We start from the raw sequence: 13,960 nt of genomic DNA, 5'->3' as shown, positions 1-13,960 counted from the left end.
TCACAAATTGACCTGCCCCAATAGCACATCTTTACCCTGCCCTTAGCTCATGAGAGGATTTCTCTGTTAGATTGATGCCTTGCCCTGGCAGGCTGCTGCTAGGACATGACCTGCAGCACCTGGAGACTACTGGGATCACTTAGCTGATACTGAACTTACAACTGCAAGGAGCTGGATGATGGTCTGGGCTCCTGCTTTGGATATGGGGTGTGTATAGGTTTGACAGAACCTGATGCAGGTTTGCTGTGGCACTGAGAACCATTCCCTGAGCCTCTCTGGGGTGGGGGGAGATCATGGGCTGTACCCACATACCCCAGCACTGCAGCTGCACTCTCCCCTCCCCTCCTTCACTCACCAAGATGGCGCAAAGCACCACAGTGCAAGCTTTGCTTTGCTTCCCCCCTCAAGGATGACAGAGATTTACATAACCTTTTATTTAACTTGACTGCTGCAAGTCAGTTTAACAACAGCCCATGAGAATAAAAATCCCTTGTCCGTACGTGCCAGCTGCCTCTGCTTCCGAGGGCTCCAGCTGCACCCCAACGTTCCGACACAACGTTACAAAAAATAAATAGGGATGTGCGGGGGCTCGGCGGGGCGGGGGCGGCAGGCAGCAGGCAACAAGCGCTAGTGAGAGCTCAGCAGAAGCCTGCGGGGCTGCGGCACCATCTCGGCCTCGCCGCACCACAGCCGGAGAGGCTGCACCGAGCGGTACCCCCCAACCCCCGCGCCGGGATGGTCTGCGGCAGGTTCAAGGCACTGTCAACAGTTCCAGAGCATTGCAAGCAGCCTGCCCCAGTCCTGCAGCATCAAATTGCATGCAAGGCAAACCAGGCTCTTAAAGCTGTGAGGAGGCTGCTGAGAACGGGGCCCTGCCGGCACTGGCTGGCAGGCGAGCAGAAGGCGTCGCTGACAGCAGCAGAGGGACCTGGAGGGGCCTCCCGGCTCCGGGGTCAGCTCCAGCACAGATCAGATGCTCCTGCAGCTGCTCTCGCTGAAGGGCGATGCTGGGCTTTGGGCGAGCCGTGCCCGTAGTGCAGCTGCTCGCATGCTGAGGAAACGTTCCCAGGGCAGGCTGCAGCCCCTCAGCCAAGGCAGGCAGAGCAAAGGCAGCCCAGCGTGCCAGGTCACTTGGGCGAGTACAAAGGCAAACCTTACACCAAACAAAAAAGGAGCAAACTTCAAACAAAAAGGAGAACAGCCCTAGAACAGCTATCTTCAATCTGTAGCACTCTGGTTTAAACTCCTACATCTTCACCAAAACAGCAGCATTTTACAGTCAGCCAAGTCCTAAGGGCTCCTGTACCTTGGGGACAGGAAGGTCTTTGCCGGAGTTCAATAGGTTCCACACTGAAGTGCCAGCACACACCAGCAACCCCACCAGCCTCAAGGAATTTCCCCTTCCCCAGAAGGCTTTGCCGATGCTGGCTTAACTCACTCAGAACCTCGTGGGGGCCCACGGTCCAGCCCAGCTCCCTGTCTGAGACCTCAGCACAGGAAAGCCAACAGCAAACAGCCCCAGCAGCTTTTTCTGGCTGGTTGGGCCCTGCCAGTCCCATCTGCAGCTGCCAGCCCCAGGAGCAGCTCCTTGAGCCAGGTGAGAACGGGACTCACTTCTCACTTCCCCTCAAAGGAGGCAGCAGCCAGAGAGATCAAAAATGGAAACAATCAAGCTGTGAGAACATGATGGAAAGATAAATTAGGGTATTTCTTCTTAGAATGAGAAGCGCTCTGCTGGAGAGGGCTGGAAAAGAAATACCTGCAGAAGTTCAAATGCTGCAGCTTAAAACACCACCAGAACAGAGGAAGAGCTGAGGTTCAAAGGGAAAGGTGAAGCTGCAGAATCCAGCCTCAGCGAGATTCCTGCCACAGGAAATCTGCTCTTCCACCCCAACAGACCTTCAGCTCTCTGGAAGGCCATTCTCCCTCAAACCATGCATAGGAGGTCTGCCTTCCTCCAAGGCATAGAAGGGAGGTGAGGTCCAGACCATCACCCCAGCAGACAGACCCCATCCAAACAAGAAGCGAGTTTGGTGGCAAGCAAAGCGCTGCGGGGTGAAGAAGCCCCAGGGAAAGGTGCCCAACTGAGGGCTGCGAGCTGTGGTGCTGTGGGGATGTCTGAGGCCCTGGCTTCCACCAAAGCCCACCTCAGGGGGTCTCCCAAGTGGCAGCATGGTGCTGAGGGACCCCACAGCAGAGGCCTTGCTGGCTGCAGCTCTGTAGCAGCACCACAAAGGCTGGGAGTTTACACCCTCTGTGATCAGAACAGTTCCCAGCTCTGGCTGGCCTCTGCCCTCTCAAAGCAGTGCTGGCTCTGGGCAGCGACCTGGCGCTGGGGCTGCTAACGCAGCTCGTTGAGGTTCTGGTCGTGGAGGCTCTGGTCCTGCCTGCTCAGGCTGATGGTGTTGTCCAGTGTGATGCCGTCCTCCTCCTGTGTGGTTTCTGGCATGAACTGACGGAAGATGCTGACGCTGCCATGCCAGAAGATGGGCTCAGGGAGCCTGCCCACGATGCTCCAGGCCCGCGTCTCAGGGTCGTAGGCTTCCAGCACATCCGAGAGCTCAAAGGTGTTGTCATAGCCCCCAGAGACGTAAAGCTTCCCGCCCAGCACAGCCACGCTGCCCCCGACGTGCACCTGAGACCAGGGAACACACAGCACCCTCAGCAAGGGCTTGCCCAAGCAGGTAGGTGGGGAAGGTGCAGGGTGCTGCTCTCCAGCTCTCTCAGAGTGGCCTCTGCACCTGCCAGCTGGTGTCTCTAGTTCTGGCCTGGCACTGCCCAAGCACCAGGAGCAGACAGGGCTTTGGGGCTCAGCCTGGCTCTTGTGTGCTGGGCTGAGAGCTCAGCTGCACAGCCACAGCCCAGGGCTTGCTCTCCCAGGTGACTGACACGCCCTGAAATGCAGCCCAGGTACAGGCTGCGACCCACAGAGCACCTGTGCCTCCCAGCAGGTCAGTCAGGCCCGCGTTTAACACCGCGGGGAGAGCAGCAGCTCCTACCTGAAGCATGGCCGGGATTTTATCCCACTCGTTCTTGGCTGGATTGTAAACATCCACCTCAGCCGAGTCATCCCTGTGGGAGACAGCACAGTCACTGCCCTGGGCTCTGCAACCCTCCTGCCTTCTGAAGCCCCCAGTTCAACAGCCTGAACTGCTGCCACAAGCACTCCCGCTCCAGCCCCACTACATAGCCTGGAGACCCAAGGGTTCCCATATGGAGGTGCAGTCTCAATACAGACCTATTTGTGTGCTCACAGACCAGCTCTGGGAGCCTGCCCTGGCTTTCATGCCATCTGGAGAGGCTCAAACCTCCAGGAACTCCCAAGTAACTCCATCCCTGCTGCTGGAGATTTTCACTAACACCAAATTTAGACAGGCTGGAGGGCCGAGGAGCTGCTGGGGCAGCATAATCCCCCCAGGCCCCTCAGCCGCTGCACTCGCGCCAGCAACAGGTGAGGGAGGCTGGCAATGCAGAACATGCTGCTGACACACGAATGCCACAAGGCCAAGGTCAGGACAGCCAGGGAAGGGCCTCAGTTGCTCCAAGGCAGTGCTGTTACAGACAGACTCGGAGGCTGCAAGGATCTGACAGACTCGTTGTGTCCGCTGTGACATCGCTGCCAGGCTGGCTGTGCCTGGAGGAGCTGCTGCTGCTCACAGCACAGCCCATAGCTAATGGCAGCAGCAAGGAAAACACTTCCATAGATAAAGCTGAAAACCCTGATGGTGTGGAAGAGACACTGGGGACAAAGCTCTCACCATGCATCTGCAGGCCAGGACCTCCTGTCTTGTCTCAGGGTTAGCTCTGAGGATGCAGCCGACGAGCTCAGCATTGCTGCTGAGCACATTCACAGCTCCAGACCCCAGTCCCCCTGGAGTGGATCAGCATCCAGAAGCTTTAGTCCGAGACAGCAAAACTCACCCAAAGATGAGTTTGCAGCTTTTCTCAGTACCCTCTTCCTCTGTGCCCCACCTGTGGTCTGACAGCTTTACAGAGCAGCAGCCTACGTGCAGCACGTGAGACCGTGGGAGAAGAGCTTGACCCTGATAATCTCACTAACTCCCGTGGATGCACAAGTGACAGAGTCCTGGCACCCACCAGCAGTGGTGTAAACGAGGCAGGGAAAAGCCACAGAACTGGCCTGTGACAAGCAGTCAAAAAGCTGCAGCACTTGGCCAGCATTTCCTGAAACCACAGTGACTCAAAGTGCCACCCACAAACAACCACCCAGCACCAGGACTCCTAGCTGAGCCCAAATGAATCAGATTTGCCTGACTCATCAGTCCTCCAGAAGCTCCTAGGTAGAAGCTGCTGTGTTGTGAAAAGCCAGGAGGTGACAAAAGGCATCTGGTGGCCATCACAGGTCCGTGTCTGCAAAGTCAGCAGCTGGAGCTGCGTGCCCCAGTGAGCCTGGCAGTGTGTTTTTAATGGAGAGGGTAACTCCAGTATCTGCACTGCCAGGACAGCTTCAGATGGGCAATTAAGTCCCAGTTTGGAAAGGTGCTTAAAAATAGTGACCAATCCCTTCGTCTCCAGCCCTCTTATCTGTGCTCATTTGGAGACAGCCTCTCTGCTGCAGTTTAATGCTTTCTGGGAGCTCAGGCACTTATTTATAGCAACAAGGGAGGCTGAACCAGAAGCCAAGGAAGCTGAGAAGGCTCTTTCCAAGCAGAGCTGCTGACTTTCAGGCAGATTCACACCTGGCTGCTCCCCAGCCCGTGGTTTAGGGTCAGATATTTTCACACAGTCTGGGGGGAGGCTCTGAGGTCTAGCCCCAGCAGAAGTCATGGACAGAGGTGTGGGGCTGCAGTCCCTCCTATACCATCAAGGAAGTCTTGCTGTGTATTCCCAGCACTGTGCCCTTCTACAACCACCCACAAACCTGCACAGCTCCCAGTGGAACCCCAAACTTGCTTGTGGGGCAAGGGGAGGGAGGTCACATTGCCAGTGTGCTCACCTTATGAAGTACATGAGGCCATTGAGCGTGACAGTCTTCGGGGCAAAGGACCAGGGAGGCAGGTGGCCGCAGTTCACGAGGGACCAGAGGTCACTGTCGGGATCGTAGCACTGCATGACCATGGACTCCTTGCCAGCCAGGGAGCCGATGGCAAAGAGCTTGCCACGGCAGGAGGTAGTGGAGCAGTTGTCCATGGGGTAGAGCATGGGCTGCAAGGCCTCCCAGCTGTCCAGAGAGTGGTCGTAGCGCTCGGTGCTGTCAGAGGCGATGACGTAGAGCAGCCCATCCAGCACCGTGGAGCTGTGGTACTCCCTGGCTTTCAGCATGGGGGACACCTCCGTCCACTCGTTCACGCTGGAGTTGTACCTCCAGACACAGTCGTAGAGCCTCGACCCGTCCGACCCGCCTGTGGACAGCACGGCAGGTGGCAGTGGGGCCAGGCACGAAGGAAGGACCACGGGGAGATGTAGGAGAGGCCTTGGGTCAGCATCAGGATCTTTGTTATGCCCCTTAATACCTCTCATACCTTTCTGCTTCTCAGGGCTGTGCATTCTGGAACCGCTTGGGTGCTGGGGGACCACAGGCTCCCAGACCTTTAATGGGTTTCTGCACTGTTTGCCCCCCAGCAAGCCAAGAGGGATTTCTCCCACGTTGTTCCTAAGTATGCACTCAGCCATGACTCAGAACAAGTCTCCCAGGTTTGGCTACCTCCATCCTTCCAGATAACCCATTCTGGAACCCCTGCTCTGTCACTACACAGAAGTTGCTGTGCCAGGGTGGAGACCAATGCTTGCCAGCAGCTAGCTGCCAAGGCCACTTAGTGCCAGCAGCATGGGAATCTGCCCACCCTCACTGCTGCCCAGACGATGCACTGACACTGAGCTGAACCCAGCCAGCAGCAGCCTCACTACAGCACCGGGCTCCTGGCAGTATCAGCATGCCCAGACCCACCCAGAATGGCTCTGGAAAGCTCCCATAGGATGTAAGAGCACCCACGCAAAGGAGCAGAGGCCAGATTTCTGCTCGTGGCTAGAGAAGGGTTTCCTGCTCTTGCACTTGACCTGCCCTCCAAGTGTCCCTCAGCACACCCTGCAAAACCCTGTGAGCCACTCCAAGAGTGGAGATGGAGTCTGAAGGAGGCATCCACATGCAGCTTAGCAGCCCAATTTACACATCCGTGTCACCTTGACAGGAGTCACTGCAGCCCCAGCAGATGTGGGGAGGCAGGATTCGTGCTGGGGATGCTGCTATGACTCACAGGTGCTGCTGGCTGAGCAGCGAGCGGCTTTTGGACACACCTGTGCTTCGAGCATGCACTCAGCTCCTGACTCACAGGGCTCTGAACCCAGGCACCTTCTCTGCAGTCAGTAATTCAAACCCCTCTTCAAGCCACTCCTGTCCCCATGAGCAAGCAGTTAGAAAGTTCCACCAGGACAAGATCCGTGACTGCTGCCCACGTGCTCAGGAGCGTTAGTCATGGCAAAACATCTCCTGGACTGAGACCAGCTGCTAAATCTAGCACTGACTCCAGGAGTCTCCAGTCACACTGAGCAATTGCAGGGCTCCAGACACGCTGCTGCCCCGAAAGCAGCCTGCCCTGACTGCCAGAACCCCCCACGTGCAAAGAAAGCCTCAGCACTGCCGCATTTGTGCCTTACCAGTGACGTAGATGTCGTTGCCCAGCGCTGCGACGCTGTAGCCCCCGCCAAGGTGCTCAGGGAACTCGGCCAGGTAGCGCCAGTGGCCGGTGCGTGGGTTGTAGCAGTCGACGGTGACGAGCTCGTCGCAGTCACGGTCGCAGCCACCCACGACGACAAGGATCTCGGCCAGGCCAGTGGAGGGTCGGGGCCGCATGCGGGCGCAGGGTCCCCGGTCGTGGCGGTCGAGGCGGGCGGCCTGGAAGTCCCGGGCCTCACGCAGGAGGCGCAAGCAGGGCGGGCAGCGGGCCACCAGCGGCTCGCTCTCCACGTGGGCCAGCAGGTAGAAGCGGCGGACAAAGGGCAGGCGGACATGGGCCAGGAGCTGGGGCAGCAGCGGGGCACGGGTGGCAGGGTCAGCACGCACCCAGCGCAGTGCCAGCTGGAAGGCAGCCTCCTCCTTGGGCACGCAGAGCCCGTCGTCCCGCAGGTAGGAGATGAGGCGCGGCAGCGGCAGCCGCTCCAGCTGGGCGCCCAGCTCGCCCACGTGCCGCAGCACAAAGCGGTGGGCAGCGGCTGCCAGCGCCGGGCAGGCGAAGGCCTCGGCAAAGTCCTGCATGTCCAAGGCGTTGGCAGGCTCCAGCTGGCGTGCCAGCCAGGCACCGCAGGCGTCCTTCACGGCGGGGAACTGCAGCAGGTCGGCAGCACGCAGCAGGCGCTCGGCGATGTCGGGGCCCAGTCCCCCCACGCGGCCGGTGTAGGCGAAGTCGAGGAGCCGTGCCAGGCACTCGGGTTCCACACCGTGTAGCCGCACCCGCTCGGCCCGCGCCTCCCGCAGCGCCCCGCCGAACATGGCGCGGAAGTAGCCGGAGGCGGCGGCCAGCACGGCGCGGTGCGCCCCGAACTCCCGGCCGCCCGCCACTACCGTCACGTCCAGGAGGCTCCTCTCGGCTCGCAGCGCGCTCAGCCCCCGCAGCAGCGACACGGCGTGCGCTGGCTCCCCCGTCGCTGCCGGCGCCGCCGCCGTCCCGCCGCCGCCGCTGCCGCTGCCGCCTGTGTTAGCCGCCATGCCGTGCCGTGCCTGTGGGAGAGCAGACGCTGGGTCACACCCTGTATCGAGCCCTCAGGACTCTTCCCTAGAGCAGCTTGCGCAGCAGAGGACAGACAAAAAAGGAACGAAAACAGAAAGACGAAGGTGGGGGAGCCGAGGGAGAAGGGCGCCGCGGCCGCAGCGGGGCAGACTGAGCAGCCCTCGCTAGCAGCCGCCCGGCCCGGTGCGGCGCGGGGCCGGTTGCATAACGCTCGGTGCTGCCAGCAGCCTCCCCCCGCGCTCTAATTATATTTTCAAGAAGCCGTCCTGAAGTTCCGCAGGATTAAGACCGCGTCACAAGAGCCTTGCACATCCGATAGCTCGGGGAACATCGCGCCGAGCCCCCGGAGCCTCGCCCCTCGGATGCGTGCCCAGCGGGAACCGCCCCCGCCGCTGTTCCAGGAGGACCGGGGCCGCTCCTCCAGACCGGCTGTCGTGGGGGTGCTTGCAGCAGCCACCCCTTCTGATGCCCTCGGCCCCCAAGCTCTGTGGTGCCGCCCGTTAGCGCCCGTTGCTCGGCTACGCAAACGCGGCGGTGTCCGGGCCCGGTTGCCTCGTCCCTGCCCGCTCCCGCTAACAGTTCCCGGTCACACAAACCCCGCAGAAATCTCCTCCGCTGAACTCAAAGCGATCTGAGCCTCTCTGTATGCAGCAGGGCCACGTAACTCGTGCAACACCCAGCAGACTGCGGCTGGATGTGAAAGAGAATTCCTCCGCCGTTAAAACAAACCGCGTTTATCGACGGAGAACCGGAGCATGGCATGGGGAGAGCGAGGCAACGGTGCCCAGAACCACAGCGCTGCTGCAAGTCCTCCACCAGGACCTGCTCGCTGCCAAGTGAACACTGTGGGGCCCAACCGCGGCCGGGCGCAGCCATCGCCTGCAGCCGTGGCGGTCACAACGGGCTGGTCTGGCGCTCGACGCGACTGAGCTCACGAACTGGCGGAGAGAGATCCGCCCCGCCCGCCTCTGTCGTTCCCCACCGGAGCCCCGGTCCTGGGTGAACGCAGCGTCCCACCCAGGCCTACCGCGGCCGCGCAGCACGACCCGCAGACACCCGGTGCCGCCACGTTCCGCTCACCTCCGCGCTCCGCTCGCTGCCGCCCGCCCCGGCCCCGCCTTCCAGCACCGTAGCGCCACCGCCGCGCATGCCTGAACTGCGGCTCCCGGCATGCACCCCCCCCGCCGACGGACTACGGCTCCCGGCACGGGCCCCCGGACGGACTACGGCTCCCGGCACGACCCGCGCTGGAGGACTACCGTTCCCAGCGGCCTTTGCGCGGGCGGCCGCCCCTTCGCCACCTCCCGCCGGTACCGAGCGGTTCGCGGGTGTCGGCGCTGCCCGGTTGCTGCCGCTGTTCTGTTCCTGCTCCGATTCCTACACTGGGACATGGACTCTGACTCCTGCGCCTCCCCGTTCGCCCCGGAGGTGAGACGGGGTCTCGGGGAGTGGCGGGGGGGTGGGGGGGGGGCGGCGGGCGTCTCCCGCCTCCCGGTTCGTTTCGGGCCAGCCCGGCCCGTCTGGCCTCTGGTGCCCGTTCCCGGCCGCCGCCTCACCGCGGGGCTAGGGCCACCTTGAGCCTCCGCAGCGCAGAGCTAGGAATGGCGGCGTCGCGCCCCGCTGTGTCCTACCTTGGGGGGCGGCCCACCTGAGGGCCCGGTACCGACACCGGGAGGCCGGCAGTGCTGGAGGGCAGTGGGGAGGGGGAATGGTGGCGTTGCCCAGCTGTCGCGGGGGTGGGGTGGCGGTGGGGTGGCTCCGGGAGCGGCGGCGGCGGGCGGGGCCGGCTGCGGGGAACGGTGGCGGCGGCGCCTCCCCCCCGGCCGTGTCCGCCTCGCGGCCGCCGCTGATCCCCCCCCGCCCCCGCAGGACTTTTCTCCAGCCTCCCGGCGGCACCGGACCGTGGAAGACTTCAACAAATTCTGCACCTTCGTCCTGGCCTATGCCGGCTACATCCCGTACCCACAGGAGGTGAGTGAGTACCGGGCAGTGGGCGGGCGGGGCCTCCGCCGCCGCTAGGCTCGGCTGTACAATCAGCCGCTGGAGAAGGCTGCGCGTCCGCGCCGGGTGCCTGGGACAAAAGGGGGAACTACAACTGCCGGGAGGGGACGGGAGCGCTTCTTGGGCGGGGTAAATAAAGCAGGATCCCGGAATCGCTCGCGGGTGTCGGAACCGCCCCCTCAGCCTTGCCGGGGCCGCTCCGGGCTGCGGTCGGAGGTCTCGGCGGGGAAGAGCAAGGGGTGCCGTCGGGAGAGCAGGAGCTCGAATTTGGAGCCTGAACATGGCTGAGGCGGCGCCTCGGGGCGAGGGCGCAGCGCCAGCCGGCTCCCGGTTAACGCTTTGCCCGCGCTCCGTGTTGCCCAGGAAACGCCGCTGAGGAACAGCCCCAGCCCTCCCAACAGCACCGGGGGCACCATTGACAGCGATAGCTGGGATCCCCGCTTCAACGACACCCCCTCTGCCGTGTCCCTGCCCGCTAAGAACAGAAAGAACTTCAGCCAGCTTAAGCGAGCAAAGCCCTACGGCTCCCTGTTCCAGCGGGCAAAGCCCAGCAGCTTCCTGCCCGAGCGAAAGCAGCTTGATAAGATCAGAAAGAAGAAGAAGCTGAAGAGGAGGGAAGCAGAGGCGTCTGCAGAGGAGGACTACGAGGAGAAGCTGCTGGACCTGGAAGCAGAGGACTCTTACGTAGAGACGCCGATGAGCCCCTCGTCCGAGGGCGACCCTCAGTCTGCGACTGAGCACAGCTCGGTGTGGGACTCTGACACTCCCTCCAGCGTCTCCTACCCTGCCGTGACGGCAGAGCAGGCAGTGGAGATACAGAGCGTGGGCAAGCGAACAGTCATCCGGCAGGGCAAGCAGGTGGTCTTCCGGGATGAGGACGGCACCGGTGACGACGAGGACATCATGGTGGATTCGGGTAGGTGGCCTGGCTGCCCAAGGAGGATATGCAGTGGCACTGCTGCTGCCCATCTCCTTGGTGCCTTACTTGCAGTGTGAGGATGACCCCAATGTGTACTGCCTGGGTGTGATGGGTGGCAGCTGGGCAAGGAGGGAGTTGGTTGGCTGCTTCTGTGACAAAGTGAGTTACTGGAATGGGCTGCCCGGGGAGGTGGTGGAGTCGCCGTCCCTGGAGCTGTTCAAGGCAGGATTGGACGTGGCACTTGGTGCCATGGTCTGGCCTTGAGCTCTGTGGTAAAGGGTTGGACTTGATGATCTGTGAGGTCTCTTCCAGCCTTGGTGATACTGTGTGATACTGTGAAAAGCTGCAACTTCACAGAAGCAGTGGTTCTCCTCTCCTGGGTTATGTCCTCTTGTGCTGCCAAGTGTCTTCCTGTGCAGGAAAGACCTGGGAAGAATAGCAGAGGGCCTGTCTGTGATGCCCAGGTAGTAGTCTGGCACAGGAGCTCAAACTGCCGTGGGGTGAGGCGCTGGGCACTCACCGCAGCTGCTTCTCTTGGCAGATGATGACTCCTGGGACCTCGTCACTTGCTTCTGTATGAAGCCTTTCGCCGGGCGGCCGATGATTGAGTGCAACGAGTGCCACACCTGGATCCACCTCTCCTGCGCCAAGATCCGCAAGTCCAACGTCCCAGAGGTCTACATCTGCCAGAAGTGCCGGGACTCCAAGTTTGACATTCGCCGCTCCAACCGCTCCCGGATGGGCTCACGCCGGCGCTTCCTGGACTAGTGGAGGGAGCTGGCTACTGGTGCTACTTGGGCGGGCGAGCTGCCGGCTGGCTGGGGAGAGCCCTCCCGAACTGCTGCTGCTCAGGCTGAGGGGCTGCCCAGATGCCTGTGGTGTGGGGACGAGGAAAGGCTGCACTGTGGGCAGCCAGGGCCGGACGAGGTGCCTGGGCAGAACTGCTGCTGACCAGTGTCAGGACAGAGCATGCTCTGGGTCCAGTGGGGTTTTGTCCGACCACAGCCATGGGCTGGGGGATGTCTGGGAATGTACAGACCTTTGCCACGTGTTCTCTCATCCCATCAGGAAACTGCAAACCTCTATGCCAGAAACTCCTTCTCCTCCTCCAAAGAGCAGGGAGGAAGAGGCAGGAATCTCTGTGGAGTCTGAAAAGTAACTGGCCACGTGTTTGGATTTTGATGTGACTATAGCTGCCCCTCTGTCCCTGTCAGAGTTGTTCTGAGGCACTGCAGTGGGCAGCGACATGCCCGCTCTCTGCAATCTGCCCCTTTTCAGTGGGGACTCTTGGCTCGGTGTTGCTCGGGTGAAAATGGCAGAGGGAGAGAGCAGCCCCTCCTGGGCAGCCACGCTGGGGCCAGTGGCATCGGAGCTCTTTGTGGGGCTCTCCTTACAGTGATTTCTGGTGACTTTGTCTTGCGTGATTGGTTCAAGTCTGTGTGTGGGGATCTGTCTGCCCTGCACACAGCCCTGCCCTCAGCTCGGAGCTCCTGTCAGACCACCACCACTCTGCCTTCTCTTGGCCCAGTGCTCAAACGTGAACTGCACAGGGGCTGTAATGAACTTAGAACCTGGCAGGTATGGTGTGGAATTGGATCATTTCCATCCAAGTGCTAAAACTGAGTTGACTTTTGGTTTCACTGTTTGTTTCTGAGCCTGGATTTGCAGTGAAATCCCAGAATCTTGGCCCTGTTGCTTGCCAGTTGTAGGGACAAAGCAAAGGCAGGCTGCGAGGTGAAGCGCAGTGAGGCTCCATCTGCTGCGGGGGAGGCGAGTGCTGAGGCCCCTGCTGGCACTGAGGCCCTTCACTGGGCCTCCCTAGGGCTACAGCCCCAGAGGGGCTGGGACATGGCAGGGAGACAAGGCTCATCCCAAGGTCACAGCAGTGGCAGCATCACTCCTCAAAGACCAAATAGATAAGGTCAGCCCTGAATGTCCCCAGACTTTGTTTTGAGGCATTCCCCTGCAGTCCTGGCTGTGAGCAGCCTGCTCTGGCTGGAGATCGCTCCATGGCACAGCACTGGCTGTGCTGGTAGCAGTGTGTCTGTGCTGCAGCTGCACACTCTGGCCCCACCACCTTGCTGAGAGCGCCATCTCATCAGGAGATGTGTCCTGGGGATGGCCACAGGTCTTTCCAGTCAGGTACCCTCCTTCCTACATCTGGCACAGGGCTGCTGAGGCTTCAGGCAGACAAGTGTGTGGCTGTGCTGCTGTCCTGGGTCTTTATCAGCAAGCTGCTGATACCACCAAGCTGCACCACCTGACTCTGGGTTCTGAAAACCAGCTCCAGCTTCTGTGAAACCCCAAGACCATGCTGTGGTGTGCTGCCTTCCAGAAGCTGCATGGAACTGCCGAGGAGTTTGCCAAAGACTTGCCCCCAGTGGCTGCTGGACTGTTCTTTGCAGCCAGAAAAATAACCAAAGTTCTTCAATGCTGCCATTCTGCTCTGCAGACGGAAAGGCTTTGAAGGATCCTGGTCAGGAGCTGCCTAAAAGTTGGACCTGCTCTGAAAATCTGTTTACAGGGGCTGCAGTTCAGCTGGAGCTTGGTGGAAGCTGTCAGGGGAGAAGGGTGAACTGGCCCTGTCCAGGGGCAGCTGCTGTCTGTGCCTCTGCTCTGTTACCTTTTCTGATGTGTCCCAGCAGTGTCTGATGTGTTCAGCGAGTTACAGCAGCAGCAGAGACAAACCAACATCTCCATTCTTGTAGCTCATCACTTCAGCCATGTATGACTATAGCTTAATCCAGAACTTTATTTTTTCATTAAAACTGTTTTAATGAACCATGGTTTGTCCCTAAATGTGAAACAGGTGAACAATGACCTTGTTTTACCCTGAACTCAGGACTCTGTGCTTCTGATTTACTGGTGTGTGCAGCAGCTGTGCCAGATGGCAGCAAGACAACACTTCAGGCTCACTACCATGGGGTGCTGCCCATCCCTGTTGGGTGCTGAGGGGTATCCCCATCTCTCTGTAGCAGCTGCTCCTTGCCCTGTGCTGCAAGGTGAATCCTGGTGGGGTGCTGGTGCAGGGCAGAGCGCCAGGAGACAGGCAATGCCTGCTGCTGCTTAGGGCTCTGTGGCCTTGCTGAAGGCTGTGTTGTGTCTGCTCTGCTCAACCAGACCTGAACGAAACCTAAGCCCTCAGAACTGCACCGAGGAAAGCTGCTTCCCTCTCATCTTGCCCCACAGGGTGGCATCATGCCCACAGCACCACTGCTTAGCCAGCAGCCTCCACACCTAAAAGGTGGCTCCACTCTGGTAGTGGCACAGAGGCTAAGCTCTGGCTGCTCTCACATCCATTTTGATTCGAGTTCTGTATGACCCTAGTAGCCACCAGTCCTAGAGGAGCTGGAGA

At 60.5% G+C, this 13,960-nt stretch overlaps 2 protein-coding genes across 2 annotated transcripts; one reads left to right on the top strand and one right to left on the bottom strand.

Moving 5' to 3' along the window:
• Positions 1-419: 419 nt before the first annotated feature.
• Positions 420-8,814, bottom strand: KLHL21 (kelch like family member 21). The gene is made up of 5 exons (XM_064172084.1): positions 8,766-8,814; positions 6,616-7,675; positions 4,958-5,363; positions 3,000-3,072; positions 420-2,635 (listed from the first exon to the last, which is right to left on the bottom strand). Exons 2-5 carry the CDS (start codon positions 7,661-7,663, stop codon positions 2,342-2,344), a joined length of 1,821 nt encoding a protein of 606 aa, XP_064028154.1. The 5' UTR covers positions 7,664-7,675; positions 8,766-8,814; the 3' UTR covers positions 420-2,341.
• Positions 8,815-8,964: 150 nt separating this feature from the next.
• PHF13 (PHD finger protein 13) lies at positions 8,965-13,442 on the top strand. The gene is made up of 4 exons (XM_064172069.1): positions 8,965-9,113; positions 9,555-9,656; positions 10,050-10,602; positions 11,147-13,442. The coding sequence occupies exons 1-4, from the start codon at positions 9,075-9,077 to the stop codon at positions 11,371-11,373; spliced, it is 921 nt and encodes a 306-aa protein (XP_064028139.1). The 5' UTR covers positions 8,965-9,074; the 3' UTR covers positions 11,374-13,442.
• The last annotated feature ends 518 nt before the right edge of the window (positions 13,443-13,960 follow it).

Source organism: Pogoniulus pusillus, chromosome 36 (genome assembly GCF_015220805.1).
Source record: "Pogoniulus pusillus isolate bPogPus1 chromosome 36, bPogPus1.pri, whole genome shotgun sequence".
NCBI lineage: Eukaryota > Metazoa > Chordata > Aves > Piciformes > Lybiidae > Pogoniulus > Pogoniulus pusillus.
This window is presented reverse-complemented; position numbering and strand designations above follow the sequence as displayed.